Here is a 17633-nt window from a genome sequence, read left to right on the forward strand (position 1 = left end):
ATAATTGGTGAGAATTACGAAAACATACAGCTATTGAAGTTTAAATATGTTTGTTTTGGGAGTGGGGTGCCACTTAAAAATGCTCCAGGATATATGTGTGAGAAGGCAAGGAAGAGTATTTTTATGTGTTAGGATGAGAAAGTTTATTAGCTCTGTCTTCTGAGATCTTCTGCATCTTGCCCTGATAAATAGTTTACCAAATCTGTATTAATGAGACTTTTGAGGGTATTTTTTTAGAAATGAATTTTTAATGTTATGACTCTGGAGTTTTAATATAACTGATTATTACAGCCTGACTTTCCAGTGTTGAATAATGCCTCATTCAGGGATAGAATGTTAGAATGGTCCACGTTGGTGCTATTGTGTTAATTCTAGGGAGTGTTTTTAAATACTGCACCTATACTGAGAAACGTTTTTGACTGAAGGGCTGTAGAAGCTGGTTTTTATCTTCAGCGGAATTTCTAGCACACAGAATATATTTTTGAGTGTTTCTTACTTTCTGTTGGATCCTGGATGTTTTTTCTAGATGAGCAAGTCTAGGCACCTGCCTCTGAACCATTTATAATTTCTTCATGACTTAGCAATCAAAAAAAAGTGGGTCAACCAATTGCAAATGTTTTAAGCCAGGGAGGAGTCCTGAGAGGAGACTGTATATGGGGGGAATCATAGGATTCTCTAGGAATGTAGGCCTGTATATGGAGGGCAGTGTTAATGAGCAAAATTAATCTGTAGTCGTAGACAGTCATAGGACATATTTGATATTTTCTCCTAAGATTAAATTTAGCGTGTCATGCCAAGTATATAAGGCTGGCTGGTTTAGAGTGAACTTAATCTAACCACAGCAGAGTTAATGCCTCATTTGAGAAAAATGAGATTTCCAGAGCAGATGTTACAATGAATGCCAAGGTCAAACTGAGACCATAGATAAAAATTTCAGTTTTCTTTAGTGTGCTTGGTTGGTTGTAGGTCACTTACTGTTGACACATCCAAAACAGGTGGAATGCCTGGTTTGCTTTTTAGATGTCAGTGGGATAATTGAGTTATTAGAAATAGAGCAAGCAGAGCGGCTTGTCTCCACCTGTATTTTCTTACTGTTTATTCCTGCCATCTTTTCTATGAGTAAACAAAAGCAGTTGCCAAATGGGACAGTAGGAGGAAGCTTTTTAGTTGCCTTGTGGTATTTTAATGCACATTAAAATACTTCAGCAGCATTAGAGCAGTAAGAGATGGAAGTATAATGCTGTGTTTGTTGTTTTCTGTTACAGAAGTTAAAAGCAAGAAGTGCAACACTATTATTTTCTGTAGATAGTAATCACATGCAAAATACTGACTTTCATTTTCAGCACTTAAACATGTAAATAGACATATTCTACATGGTGATATTACCCAGAGTGATCTCTGCCTTCTCTTTTCTCTATGCTGTTTTTTTCTGTTTAGGGAAAAGGACACATTCTGTAAAGTAACAGCTAGAAGTGGAGATGTTCTTTGTTACGTCTGTAGCTTTGTTTTGTGTCTCATTTACATAGAAATGCTTGTGGATGTAATAGCAGTAACTTTTTTTTTTTTTTTTAATAGTGACACAACTGCTTCATTTAAAAGTTATTTCCTTTCTTCCCTTACTCTTTGGGGCTACTTTTTGGAGCTTCTTGTTCTTTCATTTCACACGTGGCATGGTAAAACACTGCTGCTTGTCTTCTGCTCCTCTAGAGCCAACAGATTTTCCGTGTTCTATGTGCTAGTATGCAATCAAGTTGGAGGAAACAATCACTTCTTTGCTTTGATGCTTTTCAAGTGGAAATGAACCTGTGTTGAATCTGTATTTCCTGCTTGGAAGTGTGTTAGGTTAAAGAACCTTACTAAGGTGTGGGACTTCTCTCTATGAAGGAGTTCTGTGGGGGTTCCTTGCTGTTAAAAGTTGTGGTTTGGCACAATGTCTGGCTCTTTCATGGGGGCAGGACATCCCTGGCACAGTCCTGTGCTTACACTTAATAAACACATTCATAAATGACCTGGAGAAAGGTATAAGTTATGATGTGACTCAGTTTATAATGCTGCTTATTTAGTCAGGGAAGTAGAAAATAAGGCTGGGTGGACTCCAGGCTCCTGCTCAGGGGAGGCTCTCCTATGGTATCAGGCTACTCAGGGCTTAAAAACCTCCAGGGTTGGGGATTGTGTAGCCTTGCTGGGCAGCAGGTTCCACTGCTTGGCTCTCCTCATGAAGGGAATTTCTTCTTAGCTCCAGTCTCATCCTCCCACTGACACCACAGTCAAGAGCTCAGCTCTGTCGTTTTAACACCCTCCTCACAGGTACTGGCAAGCTGCTGTCAGGTCCTCCTGAAGCCTTGTTGTCCTCAGGCTGAGCATGCTGAGCTCCTTCAGCCTGTCTGCACCAGGCCAGTGTTCCAGCCTCCTGACCATTAGTGATCATCCTTTCTGCAATTACCAACATCTCTCCTATACTGATAGCTCAAAACACAGCAACCACATGTGGCAGGGTAACTGCTGCTTGGAGAGAGAGAATTACTTCCCATGATTATTGGCTTTGCTTCAGGTAATAATGCTCTTTTAGGTGTGTGCTGCCAGGGCACACTGACTGAGAGCTAATGAACAGTTACTGGACAAGGTACCTATATGCTTTTTTCCTAGAGTAAAATGCAGCTCCCTCACAACAGTTGGGAATAATTCCATGCTTCATAAACAGAAACCTCTACATAAAAATGCAGCTTTTAATGTGCACACACACAAATTGCAGTTGTAAAAGATGGCTGAATCTTGTTTGTGAGGGGGGAAAGATGAGAATCTTCGACATTTTGAGCATAGTCTTTCTTAGCATGAAAGTGTAGTTCTTACACTCGCAACAAAAGGTGATGCTTTCCCAATCTGAGGCATGAATTTCAGTGCCAGAGTTTTAAGGATAATCCACACGGACAAATTAATGTCAGCTGATCTTTAGTAATTGTCAGTGGGATAATTACAATGTGATTTGACCTAGTTCAGACTGTTACTGCTCATGTTTAATGCTGGACCCAGCAGTGCTGGCCCCATAGAGGCACATAGTATGCAGGTAATCTCCAGTTCCATTCTCACAGGAGCTGGGAGCTGTGTGGTACAGATCCAAAAGTATGATGTGGATCATACTTGGAAGACAGATCTAAAGATGTGGCACTGTGGGAGAGCTGATAACAAGAGACAGAAGAATGTAGTGCAGTGTGTCTGCAGAAGCAGCCTCTCCTGGCGTGTCTGGTGTGTAATCTAAGCAGGAGCAGAAGACATTTCCTTTCCTGAATAAAGATTAAGGGCTTCAGGGGAAGACAGGTTTCTTTTTGCTTGTCCTACCAGAGGTTGTATTTAGTCCGTGGGAAGAGATGTAAATGAATTATATGCTTGAGGTTTGAAGATTTCTTAATGTGCTATCTGTTAAAAAGGAGCCCTGGGATGTGGCACAGAATCCATGAGTCTTGTTTTCAGTTACTGAGTGGTGTGGAGGGGACGTGCGCACAAAACCATTAAAAGTTGTAAAGAATTTCTTTGGTTGATAGTTTGGCTATAACCATAGACAAGTCTCGTGTGTGCTCCTTGTAATTTCCTTAATGTTTTGATCCACCTGGTCAAACATGGACTGAGTGTATTTCCCCTGTCAGGTCAGAACACGACCCTAGTTATGTTCAAAGTAGCTTCCCAGTCTAATTATGGCAACACATTCTCAACGACTTTGTCCCTCAAATTTGGAGTGAATTTAAGGAAATAAACTTTAAGATTGAAAGGTATTATTTCTTGTGAAGTGGGGGATGTCAGAAATCCTTATTCATCACACTTGGGTACATTCTCTGCACAGTGTCTTGACTGTGTCCCCAAGTAAAACCTAGAAAAGCTTCATTTGAGCTCCAGTGAGAGACTCCTTGCAGAGAACTTGGGGATCTGAGGAATACAGCTTGTCCTAGATTTGCTGTATTTGCAGCATCCTTTTGTCAGCTGTTATTGTAGAGATAGGTGATGGCATGAATCACTGCTTTTTGGTTGGAAACAACTTGAAATATAATGTGGATTTAACATTGTATTCCAGTGTTGCCTCCAATACTGACACGCAGTAGTTTCTGAAGGAAAGAGGGATTTTTACAGAATATAGGCTCTTAAATTTTTGCTTTTACTGAAGGTATCAATGTAGTTTAGTGTATGGTGTTCTTTTGTGAGTAGTGCCCTGTTTCAGTATGACTACCTGTGCTTTTTAGTAAGTGATTAAAAATGGAATTGATGGATGATTGTGTGTAGTGTGGTATTAAGGTGTGGTTAAAAAAAAAAAAGATGTGGTGACAAACTTGAATCCTAAAACTGAGTTTCTACTGAAACTTGAGGGGTCCTCTGCTGTAAATGATTGGGGAGGACAGTGCTGATGGATCCAGGGACAGGAGGTTAATGCTGAGTTACCAGCGTGATTCTCAGATGAGTGTGGAGAAGCATTTTCAGTGCATGAAGAAGGGTTTAGTGCTGTTAGATACAGCTGTAAAATCTTAGCTGGAGTGCTGCATAGAAGTCCAGCCACTCATAATTGAGAAATGTGAACTGAAACTACAGCAAAAAAAAACAAGGCTGGATTTTTTTTTTTTTTTCCTAATACAAAAATATCCTGAAACAAACAGCACTATGAGGAATAAGAACCCAGGGTTGCAGTGTTGACAGGACAGCGGAGCCTATTCTTCAGCTATCATAGGCAACACATTCCTTTTTCCCAGCTTAACTGAGTTCCACTCTAAAAATAGTTGGGATGCTGACTTAAACTGTTTCCTTTAGAAAGCTCTTCAGAATGTATGGTTAGAAACAGTTCAGGATCAGAAGTTTCACTGAGTGTAAGTTGAGACTGCAGTAATAATTCTGAGTTTGCTGTTTAACTTGTTTTTGTCAGTATGGAGGACTTTTAATTTGACTTATTTTTTAAGAATATAAAGCTTTCACTTAAAATTTATTTATTTTCTTGGCAATAATTTCAAAATTTTGTGAATTTTCAGTAATAAACAGCTTTTTCAAACACTGATGAAGTTGTTCTCAAATCTGACAGAAGATGAGGGAGAATTACACCAGGATGTAGAGTTACACCTTATTACTGGGTTGCTGAGTAGCTGTTATCTAAACCTAGAAATCCAGCTTTTGACAGTTTGTGTTACTGGACAGCTTTTGTTTGCTCTGCCCTCAAAATCCTCAGTTATCTCAGTGGTACCTTGTAAGTACAGACCCACATTTTCATTGTAGCTCTGCTATCATGGAGAGAATAAAGGTCATCTATTCTGAAGGTGTAAACAAGATTGCAGTAATTTTTATTCATTTTAAATAAAATTAAACAAAAAATGAGCTTATCTATGTTTTTCTTTTACATGGGTTACACCATGTTATTTGCATCTGAAAGTTTTTTAAGGAATTCACTTACCCTGTATATGTGATACCTGATTTTCAAAAGTGGGTGCCTAAAATTAGATGTCTCTGGCTGTAGCCTTGGTCTAGTTGTCAGAGGAACTGGAAGCTTAGAGAAGGATTCTCTTTCAGCACTGGCCTTGCATTTTCCAATACTGACAGGATGAGCTGTGTCAGAGTACTCTGAAAAACCAAGGCTGTTCTCAGTTTGTTTTGTTCTTCCTGTGTCAAAAATACACCAACTTTTTTTTTTTTAATTAAATCTTACGAACATTCTTTAGAATTCCCTATTTAAAGGACTGAATTCTTCATCAAAACCTTTTCTTCTTTGAGGCGTCCTTAAGAAAGTTGGAGTGGTAGAGCTCTATTCACACTAAAGACTGGAGTTCAGAGATCTAGTTATGAAATCTCATTTCCAGTGCCTGTATTTTGGGTGTTGCTGCTGTGTGTTTCCTGCACAGAGAATGAGCTGGGTCGCCACTTTCAGACTTAGAGCACTGTGGAACTTCTGGGAGGCACCTGGAAGTCACCCAAATGCCATATTCAGGCACTTGGTTGTACTTGGTTTTTTAAAATCTAAAATGTCTGACTACACCAGAAAAATAACCCTTTCAGGTTGTATTTATCAGTATTTCTTAGGAAGTCTGTCTTTCATGAATAATACGTTATTCTCCATTTGATTTGCTGATTTGGATACAGTATTGTTATTTAGATGCAGATTTATCAGGCCTGTCGTCATTACCTTCACTTTCCCTTTCCCCTTTCTCTTAGGGTGGCCTTTTTGCTCTTGATTTTTTTTAAGACAGTGAGTTTTAAAGGCAACAAATCTGCAAATGATGGCTTAAAGAAATAGGTCAGCTATTGTCCAGTGAAGTAAATTTCCAAAACAGAGTGGCATGCTTGCTTCTTGTAGCATTTCTGACTGGCTCACGTTTTTAATAGGCATAAGCACCCAGGACTAAGGAAGCAGAGTTGAGACACTGATGCCTCATTCAGGAGCAAATCAAATGTGTGGGTTTTTTGTTTTTTTGTTTGTTTTACCCTGCAAATGCTTGAAGGGTTAAAACTTTCCTGCTGTTCAATTCCTTTCCTGTAAGATTTCCAGCGTTTTTGTAGGTGTTTTGGTCTTATCTTATTGGGTTGTAATTGTAGTGCTAAATCTTATAAACAACATGATCCAAGGCACTGTGGGTTGAAGATGCATCTGACCTAAATAAACCACCAACCTTACGAGATGGAAAGTTGTAACCTTGGCTTTGATTGTGAAGGAAACATTGTTTTTGATGAGCTCATGCTTGGACATCCGCTGTAGGCATGAGTGTTGTCACCTGGAATTTGTTCGATTCAAGACGGGATGCAGATAGTAAACATGTTTGTTTCTTTCCACATGTGCTGACAGCATAGTCCAAAATAGATCAAGAGCCTATTAAATAAAATACAATTACCCTTAGGGTACATGTGAAGGGGATACAAAGCCTGCTAACTTTTACAAATCAATGGATTCAAACTTCAGAAAACAGCCCATCCCACCCCTCACCCCTCCCTTAGACAAAAATCACTCTGTGAATAAGGCTTTTCTCTTAATTTTAGAGTAAAACTTGTTGGCCATATAATTGATGCAATACCTATTACTTTAATCAAGCTGTTTTAGTGGGTCTAACTTTCTGTTAATAATATATAAGACATAGCTGTCTTGAAATTTACGTAAAATATGCTCCTGTTGATCTGAATTCAATTTTAAATTGTTGATACTAAATTTACTGCTTATTATAATCCAGGCATTTCTTCATGACCTAATGAATACAATTTTTTTTTCAGATCTGTTTTCTCCTGTTTGCTGTTCTCTACATAGTTTCCTACTTTATAATCACAAGATACAAAAGAAAAGCAGGTAAGCAAAGAATTTTTAATATGTCAAAAAAAAAAACCAAACCTTGTTTTTCAAATAAATAGGGGATTCCTTTCCTGTCCATCTCCACAAGGAAAGTGGAAGAAACAAAACTGTTTGTTAGGCTACTGGTCCCTGGCAGCCTGGATTCCCCTGATTGTGTATGGCAGCCTAAATGTTAACTGTTGTGAGAGGGAAGAAAGGGGTTCATGTCAAAGTAAATGCTTCTGCCTCCCTTGCCTTGAGATCCTGTTCTCTTTTCACATCAGCTTTTCCAGAATGAGTATCTTCAGCTGCGTTTTAGCGGCAAAATCAGGTTCTGAGCTTTTGCTAGTAAAGTGAAAGCTTGCCAGTGCTACAGAAGGGAAGTAGCATTATTTCTTCAAAAAGTCCTGCTCTGATCAGGTACAGTTATTATTTCACTTGTCTTAACCGGTTTCTTATGACTTCACCGCTGAAGTTTAGAAAATACCTTGAGATAATACTCTATTTTTTTCCCTTTAGAAACATTGTGTAGTTTCCATTCTAGAACTGTCTGTAGGAAGCCCTGTAATTTTCTACAATATTTTTTCTACTGACAAATAGTGTAAAAATCGATATAAAAGCACAGAATCTTTGACTCTGGGACCTTGGTGCTTGATAATAGACTGTAGAAACATTCTTGTGTATGGTGATCTTGGTGCTTTGAACTTTATTGGAAGCTGTTTATTGAGTGACCTGTGTTATGATAGAGCTGCTTTCATGGATGGATTCATGTTCTTAAAAGTAAACTTTCCATGGAATTTAATTTCTTGGAAGAGAGGTACGTCTCTGTAAGTGTAGGAGGTAAGACAGATACTATCTTCTGACCTTGATATGTATTTTGAACATTACAAAGCTGCTGCCATTTGGAGATGGAGAAGAACAGGAAGGGGAAACTGGTTTGGCAAACACTGTTGGATGCAAAGACACTCCTATTACCTTCTGTTGGCAGTTGATCTCCTCAGCTAGGAAGAGGAACTGCTCTGCAGCTGTCCTGACTTTGGGAAAGCTTTGTGAGCACTTACTTAGGCACACTTTGTAGCCTGCTGCGATCTTCCTGATGAGAAATATTTGAAGAGTTAACACATCTGGAACTCTTTCAGGACAAATTGTTCGCTGCTTTTCTAAGAAGCTTTTCAGCCAAAATGATTTGTAAGAGACCTTGACGTAGTCTTTCAAAACAGCATGAGGAATCCATCAAAAACCCAACAACTCCAGGTTCTTTCACGGAAGAATTTCAAAATAGCATGAGGTTATTGGCTGTGTATTTATTTCAATTGTGTGCATGACTCTTAAGAACTTAAATTTATTTTAAAATTTAAGAATAAATAAAGTTAGGTGTTCTATCTCCTATGGAAAATAGGAAAAACTTTAGAACGCTGAGTGTAAAATAATTTCAAATTCAGAAATTTTTAATTCAAAATGCCTACATTAATTAAAATTTAGAAATGCTTACATTTGTGTATTGATGTGCATAGGGAAGGATGTAAAGAATGAATGAAGGATGTGTTAGTGATTCATCTAGGTTAAACGTTGATATTGTTTTGAAAATATTGTTTTAGTGGAGTGTCAAATGAAAAGTGAATAAAAACAGTCTAAAATGTGAAGTATCAGAAGGAAACAATGATATCCTAAATCCAAAACAAGTAACAAGAATAACAACCTCTCCTTCCTCCCCTCCCCCAAATCCCCAGGAGCTGAGAAGAGGGGTAAGTAAAGGGAAACAACTGAGTAGTCATCACTGTTGTTCTGGGTATGCTTTCTTGTTTTAAAAAGACATTTATACTGCAAATGATTTCTAGCAGCAGTTAGTTTGGGCTCTTAGACTTTCCTGTAGCTTGCCTGCTCTCTGTGGTTCCAGAGATGCCCAAAGGGGCAGTTTCTGGCAGTAGCTGTGGCTGTAGTAGTCTGAAAGCATGTTTGCCATAGAGCCCTCTGGAAGAGGTTTCCAAGAAGTTTTGATCAGCATATTTAAGTGAAGTGAAATAACTTTGTTACATTGATTGAAAAGTGTTTGACTAGCAAAAAACCAGGGTGAGAGTATTCATTTTTGGAAGGAACCTTCTGAAGATATTGATGCTCATAAATTGTATCAGTTCATCTGAATTTTAATTGTAAATTAAAATTATTCCTATCTATATACATTTTAGCCTGGAGAAAGACAAGTGAGTACTGAATATAACCTGATGTAATTTAATTTTCAGATGAGCAAGAGGATGAAGATGCCATCGTTAACAGAATATCGTATGTATAGCTCTTCTTGGCAGAACTTCTTTTCCTGCATGTATTCTTAGGATAGGAATCTTCCATGTTTCCGGATAAATAAGACTCTATTTGAAGTTTTTAAATGTACTTTAAATAGATTGCTAGAGGGTCAGGGAAAAAAAATATCGTCTAGTGGCACCTTGAGTTACGTAAAGGGTTATGAAAGTTTGGTCTAGGCCTTTTTTCACCCATGGTTCAGCTGGTAGGTATGAAGTTGGCCAGGATATTGCATGGAGACCTGATGCAAGAGGTGGAATTGAGTGCAAGACCTGCATTTAGGTCTGTGAAACGTAGGTGTTTAGTGGGAGGTGTTTTAAGTTGCCACAGCAGTCAGTGGAAGGCCTGTGAAGGGAGGCGGTGCATCCTGCGAAGAAACTTACCTCTCTCTGAAGGAGATATCTTTGATCATTGTAAAAAAGCTGCAGAAAGGTAACAAGTGGAAGATGAGCACTTGCCAGACCTACTGGTCTGCCAGCAACTCCCTCCTTATCCTGTGTAAAGTTATTATGAATATTTCTTATTTGAATGTGCCTTGGGATGTACAGACCCTCCGTGGCTGCTGCTGCCCTCTCCATGACACGATTGGCTGAACCGTGTGAATTGGCTCCTCCTGTGTCACAGTGTTCTGTCATCCCCTTGGAAGGAGAGCTTGGAGAAAAGTGTTGTAAATATAAAATGTGCTTTTTTCTTTCAGCATAAGTTTCTTTAAACGTGCGTGCTATTTTCCTAAAAGCAATAACTCTCAAACATACGTAAATAGGTTTTTCTTCACATGGCACAATTGTCAGGACTTGAGGTGTGGAGGGATGAGAAAACAAAGCCAAAGTGCTCTAGCGCTTTGCTGTAGTTTATTAGGTTTCCCAGTTCTGGCTTAGAATACTTAAACATCCTTAAATAAAATAAAAAAATCTCAGAAGCCAACAACAGTAATGTAAGAATATTGTTAAAGTTAAAATTAGTCACTCATACTTTCTAAGTATTGTATAAATGAAAAATTGATTTGTAGACTATTTAGGAAAACTAAGATTTCTGTAAGCAGCTTACAGCTGCTCCTGTTACAGGGATGTTCTATTTATTTATTTTGTTATACAATTTTGGATTGAGAATTATTTCTAATTTTATTATAGCATTAGATTAGTTGTATAAGAATGCTTTGTTGATCTTATTTTTTTTACGGACACAGTTCTTTTTAATGCCACAAGATGGCATTTGGTGTAAGTTGTATTTGGGATCTAAAAAGAATAAGCTTAAGTATTTCTGTCAATTTCTGTATATTGATTTTACATCTGTGAGATGATAACTTGAATAACTTCTTTGTGAAAAAAAAACCCAACTTTTTTTTCTGTTTGGTGTTCAAATATTTGTGTAATTGTGCTCTTTGGTTGTTAGAACGTTGCTCTGCTTTTAAGAATTGTACTAAGAATATAGAAATTTAATCTTGTCTGTGGGAGATTAAAACTGACAGAGGAGACTCGTGAAAAGATATTTAATGAACCCCAGTAGTTTAATCCTTGTATTACAATGGAATTGAATGCATGCATGTGCCAAAGAGAGTAATCACGGTAGTTGGTAAAAAATAATTATTTACACTGGGTTCTATAAACTATTTTGAATTTGCTTTTGGAAAATCAAATGTTTTGGAAATTCCAGTTTCTCCTGCCCATTTACAGTGTAAGAATGTGTTGCCTTTAGACACTGATTAACAGATGGTTTAATTACTTTTTTCCCTGCTGTTCAGAGCATGTTGGTGGTAACAGTGGTACATTTCTTTAAATTTCAGGCTATTCTTGAGCACCTTCACTCTAGCAGTTTCAGCTGGTGCAGTCCTGCTTCTACCTTTCTCAATAATCAGCAATGAGATCCTGCTTTCTTTTCCACACAACTACTATATTCAGTGGTTAAATGGCTCACTAATTCATGGTTAGTACTCAGCATAATGTAATTAAAATGGATGTCTTCATTATACGTGCACATATATGGTCTTATTTTCAAACTGATAACTCATTTTCATTTAATATGCTAATTGTTAATGTGCTGTTGGTTTTGCTGCTGTGTGATATGTCACAAAAGTCTGTCTTAACTGTTCTGATCTTCTTTTTAAGAATAATGCAGACTTGATGTAATTAAACCAAATTCACTGCTTTGAATATTAATATAAATAAGAGCTACTAGAAGCTAACTTGAAACATGCTGTTCACACTTCTTTATGTTAATGCAAGATTCATATGCCTTTCTCTTTATGATGATACCTATAAATTTATTCTCAAAATAAAAACATGTTTTAAGAAACTTGCTAGCTGTGGGCAGCTTGGAGTAGATAGTTAAATTCAGCTGTTAGTGATTTATGTACAAACAAGGAAAATTGTGGAACATAAGTATCATGATGATGATGTGCAATAAAATAACTGGTGAAAACAGGGCATTCTTTTCTAGGTCTGTGTGCAGAAAATATGTTCACTGTGTGAAACAATTTGTTTAATCTAGTACAAATAATTTACAGGTTAACCGTGGTGTCCTCTTGAGTCTTGTGAAGAGAGACCAATTTGGCTTTGGAGGATTTTTCTCTGAAAAGTGCATGCTTTTTGCTAATTATCTAATAATGTTCACACATAGTAAATTCATGGATTTCCAGATCCCTGACTTGGAGGGATTTGTTCTTTATTTTGTTTGGGATTTTGTTTTGTTTGCTTGTTTTTTTGGTTTTTTTTTGGGGGGGGGGAAGTGAGAAGTGATGCTTGTAGGACATAAAGAAATAATTCTTCACAGCAGGGATGGTTGAACAATGAGAAAGGTTGTCTGAATACACTAAGATCTCGAAAGTTTTCTGAAGCTCAGGTGGCCGAAGCCCTGAGCAGCCCGATGGCAGCTGCAGTTTGACTTTCTAAGGGCAGATGAGACTACATGGCTTTACAGGCACTTGCTAGTTGGGTTGCTTCATGATGTTTTGTGACATGTCATGGGGAGTTGCTAATCTGGTATGTCTCTTACATGGGAGGGAAAAACCCAAGCTAAATCAATTTCAGCTGCTTAGACATGTATGTTGTTTACTCCCAAACATTAGGAAAAAATTATTGGAAGATAATCCTTCCTTCTGTGTCTGAATCATCTTTGGAAAAAAGGCAATAAAATCCATCAGAGACTGAAAATAATATAATAACCAGTTCAGAAATTTTTACTGTCACTTACTGCTTCAGAAAATTTGCATTAGTAACAAATCCGCTGAGAATAGTTGCTGTTAAATAGGAAAGCCTTTGAATTTGCCGGTGACCATCTTTTGATGTGATGCTATTTGAAAATACCACTTTATGAATACACGTAATAGGAAAGCCTTTGAATTTGCCGCTGACCATCTTTTGATGTGATGCTGTTTGAAAATACCGCTTTATGAATACATGTAATAGATATATGCGGATAAATATAATTTATATTTCGTAAGTCCCCCAGCGGTGGCTAAGGAGGAGGGGAATTCAGCAGGTTGCTGTTTCCAGGTGTGTGTAGGAGGGGGCGCGGTCGCGGTGCCGTTGCCCGGGCTCCGCGTCTGTGTCCGGCGGTTTGGCTCGGGGCCGTTCCCCGTGCCCAGCGCGCCCCCGCGTGGCGCTCGCCGGGATCGCCCCGCTCGGGGAGCGCCGGAGCCCGCGCGGCTTCGGGAGCTCGCAGCGCACGGACGCTCGCGTCCCCGTGGTGCTCTGCCTACGCCGCCTTCACTGGGGGTGTGTGTGCCGCTCTGCGAGTGTTGTCAAATCGGAGCGCTTGCGTTGCTTTAAAGCACCTCGTTTTTTCTAGATCGATGGTTTGCGGCTGTCATCTGATGTGCTTGAACCTGACGCTGAGGGGTTTTGTTCTGTAGATTGTTGCGTTACGTCTGGCAAATAAGAAAGCAGAAAATATAAACTTTTGAAACTAGGCAGAAAGGACTGGATCCAGTATAAACACTCTTACCTAATTCATACGTGCTGAACTAACCCAGAACTAGTTCTGACAGCGGTGTTCCCTTGTGCTGCTTTTGGGTACAACCACCAGGTGGGGGTAAAACGTAATGAAACTGCCGTGAATAAGAAAAACGGGAAAATGCTCAGGATCCAGTCTGTTTGCCAAAGATTGAGAATTTTTTATGTTTTATTAACTTTTTTTAATGGGGGACAGTCTTAGATCACTACAAATGCAAAGGAAAAAAATCTAATTGACTGCTTAAAACTTTTCTGTATGTTGATGTGTGCAAGTGTCTTATGCAATTTTAGGATGCAGTCAGTATCGTAGAAAGAAATTATATTTTTCTGGGTCTATTTTAATTTGATTTCTGAACTATCAAATTAGGACAGTAAATAGAGAAGATCCTTACTTTAAGGAAAGTCTGTGTGTCTGTCAGCAGCAGAACAGCACTGTCCTTGCCTCCTAACTTTATGTGCATATTGTAGCTCTGTAGTTTAATATTTTGTAAATGTGGTTCCTATATGCTACAAATGTGTAAATTTCTAGATTTTAACTTTCTGAAAATCACCTGGGATGTGCACCAGTCTCCCCTCCCTTAAAATGCTCAATGTACCCTGCAGCTCTTAAGCACTGTTTTATGTTGTAAGCTACTCATGTAATAGAGCTGCTGAAATTAGGACAAGCAGGTATTCAGCTTTGCATTAGGTATCTGAATGCACTCTGTCTTCAGTTAGAGAAGACTGCTGAAATAAGACTCCTCCTCCCACCAAGTTGTGTTTCTACTCTTCCTCTGGTGTCTTTTTTGGGGGGAAAGAAAGAAAATTAAGTGCAGAGTGCTGAAGTTAATGTCCCCTTGTAAGGGCTGTTAATGACATTCCTGCTGATGTTGCTATGCCTGAATGTTTCTCGAATGGTAACAGGAGCTTCCTGGCAAAGCAAATTCAAAAGGAAAAATCCCCCTCTTTGTTAACTGGAGTTTAGCCACCTTTAGGCAGTCTGTTTTCTTTAGCAAAGGAGTGTTATATTTCACGCATCTTCTGGAATTTTCTTGTTTTGTTTTCTGTAGCCTGTTTGACTGAGTTTGGTTGCTGGTGTCCTGCTGCTGTCAATTGCTAACCCATTTTTTGAGAGGGTATAGGCAAAAATCACTGCTAACTTTTTTATATTTTTATATAATTCAGATATTTTACTTGATAATGAATACATTTACATCCAGTAAATGTCTTTTTCCTTCCCTATCCTTGACAATTATCAGTTTCAAAGAGGAAAAAGAGCAAGCTTGTACATGGGAAGAAGGAAACAAAGTTATTAGTTCATTTTTTTTATCATGGGGGAATCCCTTTTTAAGTGATATTCAGGTGATATAACACAGTCCTGTAGAATTATGGAAATGTGTGTACTTGGGGAAGGTGGGGAACAAAACTTTATTGCTACAGACTTTTTTTTTTTTTTCAGGATGCAGAACATGTCACATTAGTTAGACCTGTTATCTACTAAATTGCAGATAAGCTTCTGCTTTTATAAAGAAGAAATGCTGCATCCTGCACAACTTCTGACAGGATGATTTGTGATGGATTCGTGTTTAGGCCTCAGAAACTGGCTGTTGAGAAAGTGTTCAGCTTAGAAAATCTTCATAGAGCAGATACTCTAATAGAGATTAGTTATCATTTCAGGTTGTTTTCTGAGCCCTTTCTCTTCCTGCAGATGTCACATGTGTCTTACAGATGTCCGTGTTGTAGTCAGTTGATTTTTCACATAGATCCCAGAATGGTTGAGGTTGGCAAGACCTCTGGAAATTACCTGCTCCAGGCAGGGTCAGTCAGAGAAGGCTGCTCAAGGCATTCCCCTTTTAGTTTTTAGGTTTGAGTATGTTGAAGGATGGAGATTACAAAACCTGTGGGCAGCCTGTTGCACTTCTTGAGTACAATTGCAGTGGAAAACGTTTGGGATTTTTAGTTTGTTTGGTTTTTTTCCTTTCCTTTTATAAACGAGTAGATTTTCTGGTTTTTCAGTTCATGGTCATTGCCTCTCCTCAATTCATTGGATACCATTGTGAAGATCTGACTCTGTTTCCTTTTCTTCCTCCCTCATCAGATAATTATATACATTGATAAATCTCCCTCAGTCCTCTCTTCTCAGCTCTCTGTCCATTTGTCTGGCCTATTGAGGTTCATCAGTGTTGCAGGACACTGCTGCTCCCCATTTTGTCTCCTGAGCAGATTTGCTGGGGATGTGCCCTCTCCCATCACCCAGGTCACTAATGAAGTCACTAATAAACCCACCATCAGCCCCCTGAGGTGTCCATACCACTGGTGGCACAATCCTGGAGCTCAGAAGCTCAGCCAGTGTTCAGTCCACCTCAGAGTCCACTTACCTTGCCCATACCTCTTTAATTAAGCTATGAGTGGCTTCATGGGAGATAAAAATATCTGCTGCTCTCCTTTTGCCTACTCAGCCAGTCATCCCATGGTACCATGATATTTTCTTCTGATTTGGAGGTGATGATGGCCTTTATGTACTGCACATGCTAAAATCCATGGTTTGATTGAAAAAAAAATGGGAGGAAGGAAGTATACAGAACAGGATTTTGTGAGATTCACTGAGAGTATTAAAATACTTTTGTCCTGAGAACTTCTACAGTGGTTCTCTAAAGAACCTTCAATGAGATTGTGGAAGTGGTACACCTGAGCTTGCAGTCTGTCTCCCAAGGCTTCAGACATTTGCTGTTGAAAGGTAAGTTGTACCCAGATTCTGTTTGGAGATCATTATGCAGAGAAATGGATATTTTTCAGCAATGACCTGTAAATAACTATATCCATAACCCCCTGTCACTTGTACATGTATTATATTGCTATATATAAGGGAGGAAAATGTTACATATTTAACTGTGACACTTATAATGTAAACTTCTTGTTTGTTGCAGGTTTGTGGAATCTTGCCTCTCTTTTTTCAAATCTATGTTTGTTTGTGTTGATGCCCTTTGCGTTTTTCTTCTTGGAATCAGAAGGATTTGCTGGCTTAAAAAAGGTAGGAAAACACTGTTAAATACAGAGTAATTGCAGTGTACATTTCATTTTCAGCCCTTGTTTCTGTTGAAACTGAATTTAAAGATTGGGGAGGACTTGGTGCTGGCATGTGTGTGCCTACATGAAGGTGTATATACAGTGTATGTACACTCTGGCACAGGCCAGGTATACAGGGGAAAAAGGACTCCATAAAAGCCATGTGTAAAGAAATAAAGAAAATTACTTTTTTTAAAAAAATGAAATTATTCAATCAAGATTTTAATTTTTGGAAGATAATTCTGTTGGGATGTTAAAAAAAAGGAGAAGGTTCAAGAAATGCACTAGAAATAAGTGGAAATGAACAAGAAACAAAGAAAACGACCAGTTTCTTGCTAATGGGAAGGGTGATTAAATGACAGATGAACCTGAGAAAACAAGCTTGATTTGTGAATTTTAAAAATTACAGACATCTCAAAAAATATTACCAATGTGTTAAATAAACCTTGTCTTATAATATTCAACTTAGTTGAATATATTCAGGTTGAGAGGGGTATTTCAGTGAAGCAGGGAATTTGGCAAAGCAATTTTTGAACAATAAGTTGATCATGATTGTATAAACACATGAAATAAAGAAGTACAGTAAAACATTACTATAATGGGAGGCACATCAAAATTAATTTCAAATCATAAATATCAAGCAAATTAAACTGGAATGACTGTCTGGGGACCAGTTGTAGCACTTTTCCATTAATCTTTATCATCCAAATGATTACACTTTTGTTTTTAATGATACTACACTTGAGGGAATTGTGCTCCATTTGGATGACGATTGTCAGAAAGCAAAGGGTCTTGGAAAGTGATCTTGAAATCTGGAGAATGAACATGAATTAAAGATGGATGCAAAAGACTATGAGTCATTGAAGCATGGCATGTAATGTAAAGCTAAAAGGGGATAATTGTGTTTGGAGGGAAAACATCATTCCTGGTTGCATTGACAGGAGCTGGCATAAAGGCAGTGAAGTTGCCATGTTGGTTCTTGGTGGGATTTTAGGGAAAACTCAACGCAAGTGCTGCATTCAAGTTGGGATTTTTGGGCTTACTTGAGGAAAAAACAGATGACA

At 38.4% G+C, this 17633-nt stretch overlaps 1 protein-coding gene across 1 annotated transcript in view; it reads left to right on the forward strand.

Moving 5' to 3' along the window:
• The window catches only part of LMBR1 (limb development membrane protein 1), a 66596-nt gene that overhangs the window by 7424 nt on the left and 41539 nt on the right, over positions 1-17633 (forward strand). The window contains exons 2-5 of the mRNA XM_040056253.2: positions 7222-7294; positions 9517-9556; positions 11358-11497; positions 16431-16534. Coding sequence (XP_039912187.1) covers positions 7222-7294; positions 9517-9556; positions 11358-11497; positions 16431-16534 — 357 coding nt within the window. The remainder of the gene's footprint in view (positions 1-7221; positions 7295-9516; positions 9557-11357; positions 11498-16430; positions 16535-17633) is intronic.

This window comes from Hirundo rustica, chromosome 1 (assembly GCF_015227805.2).
Source record: "Hirundo rustica isolate bHirRus1 chromosome 1, bHirRus1.pri.v3, whole genome shotgun sequence".
NCBI lineage: Eukaryota > Metazoa > Chordata > Aves > Passeriformes > Hirundinidae > Hirundo > Hirundo rustica.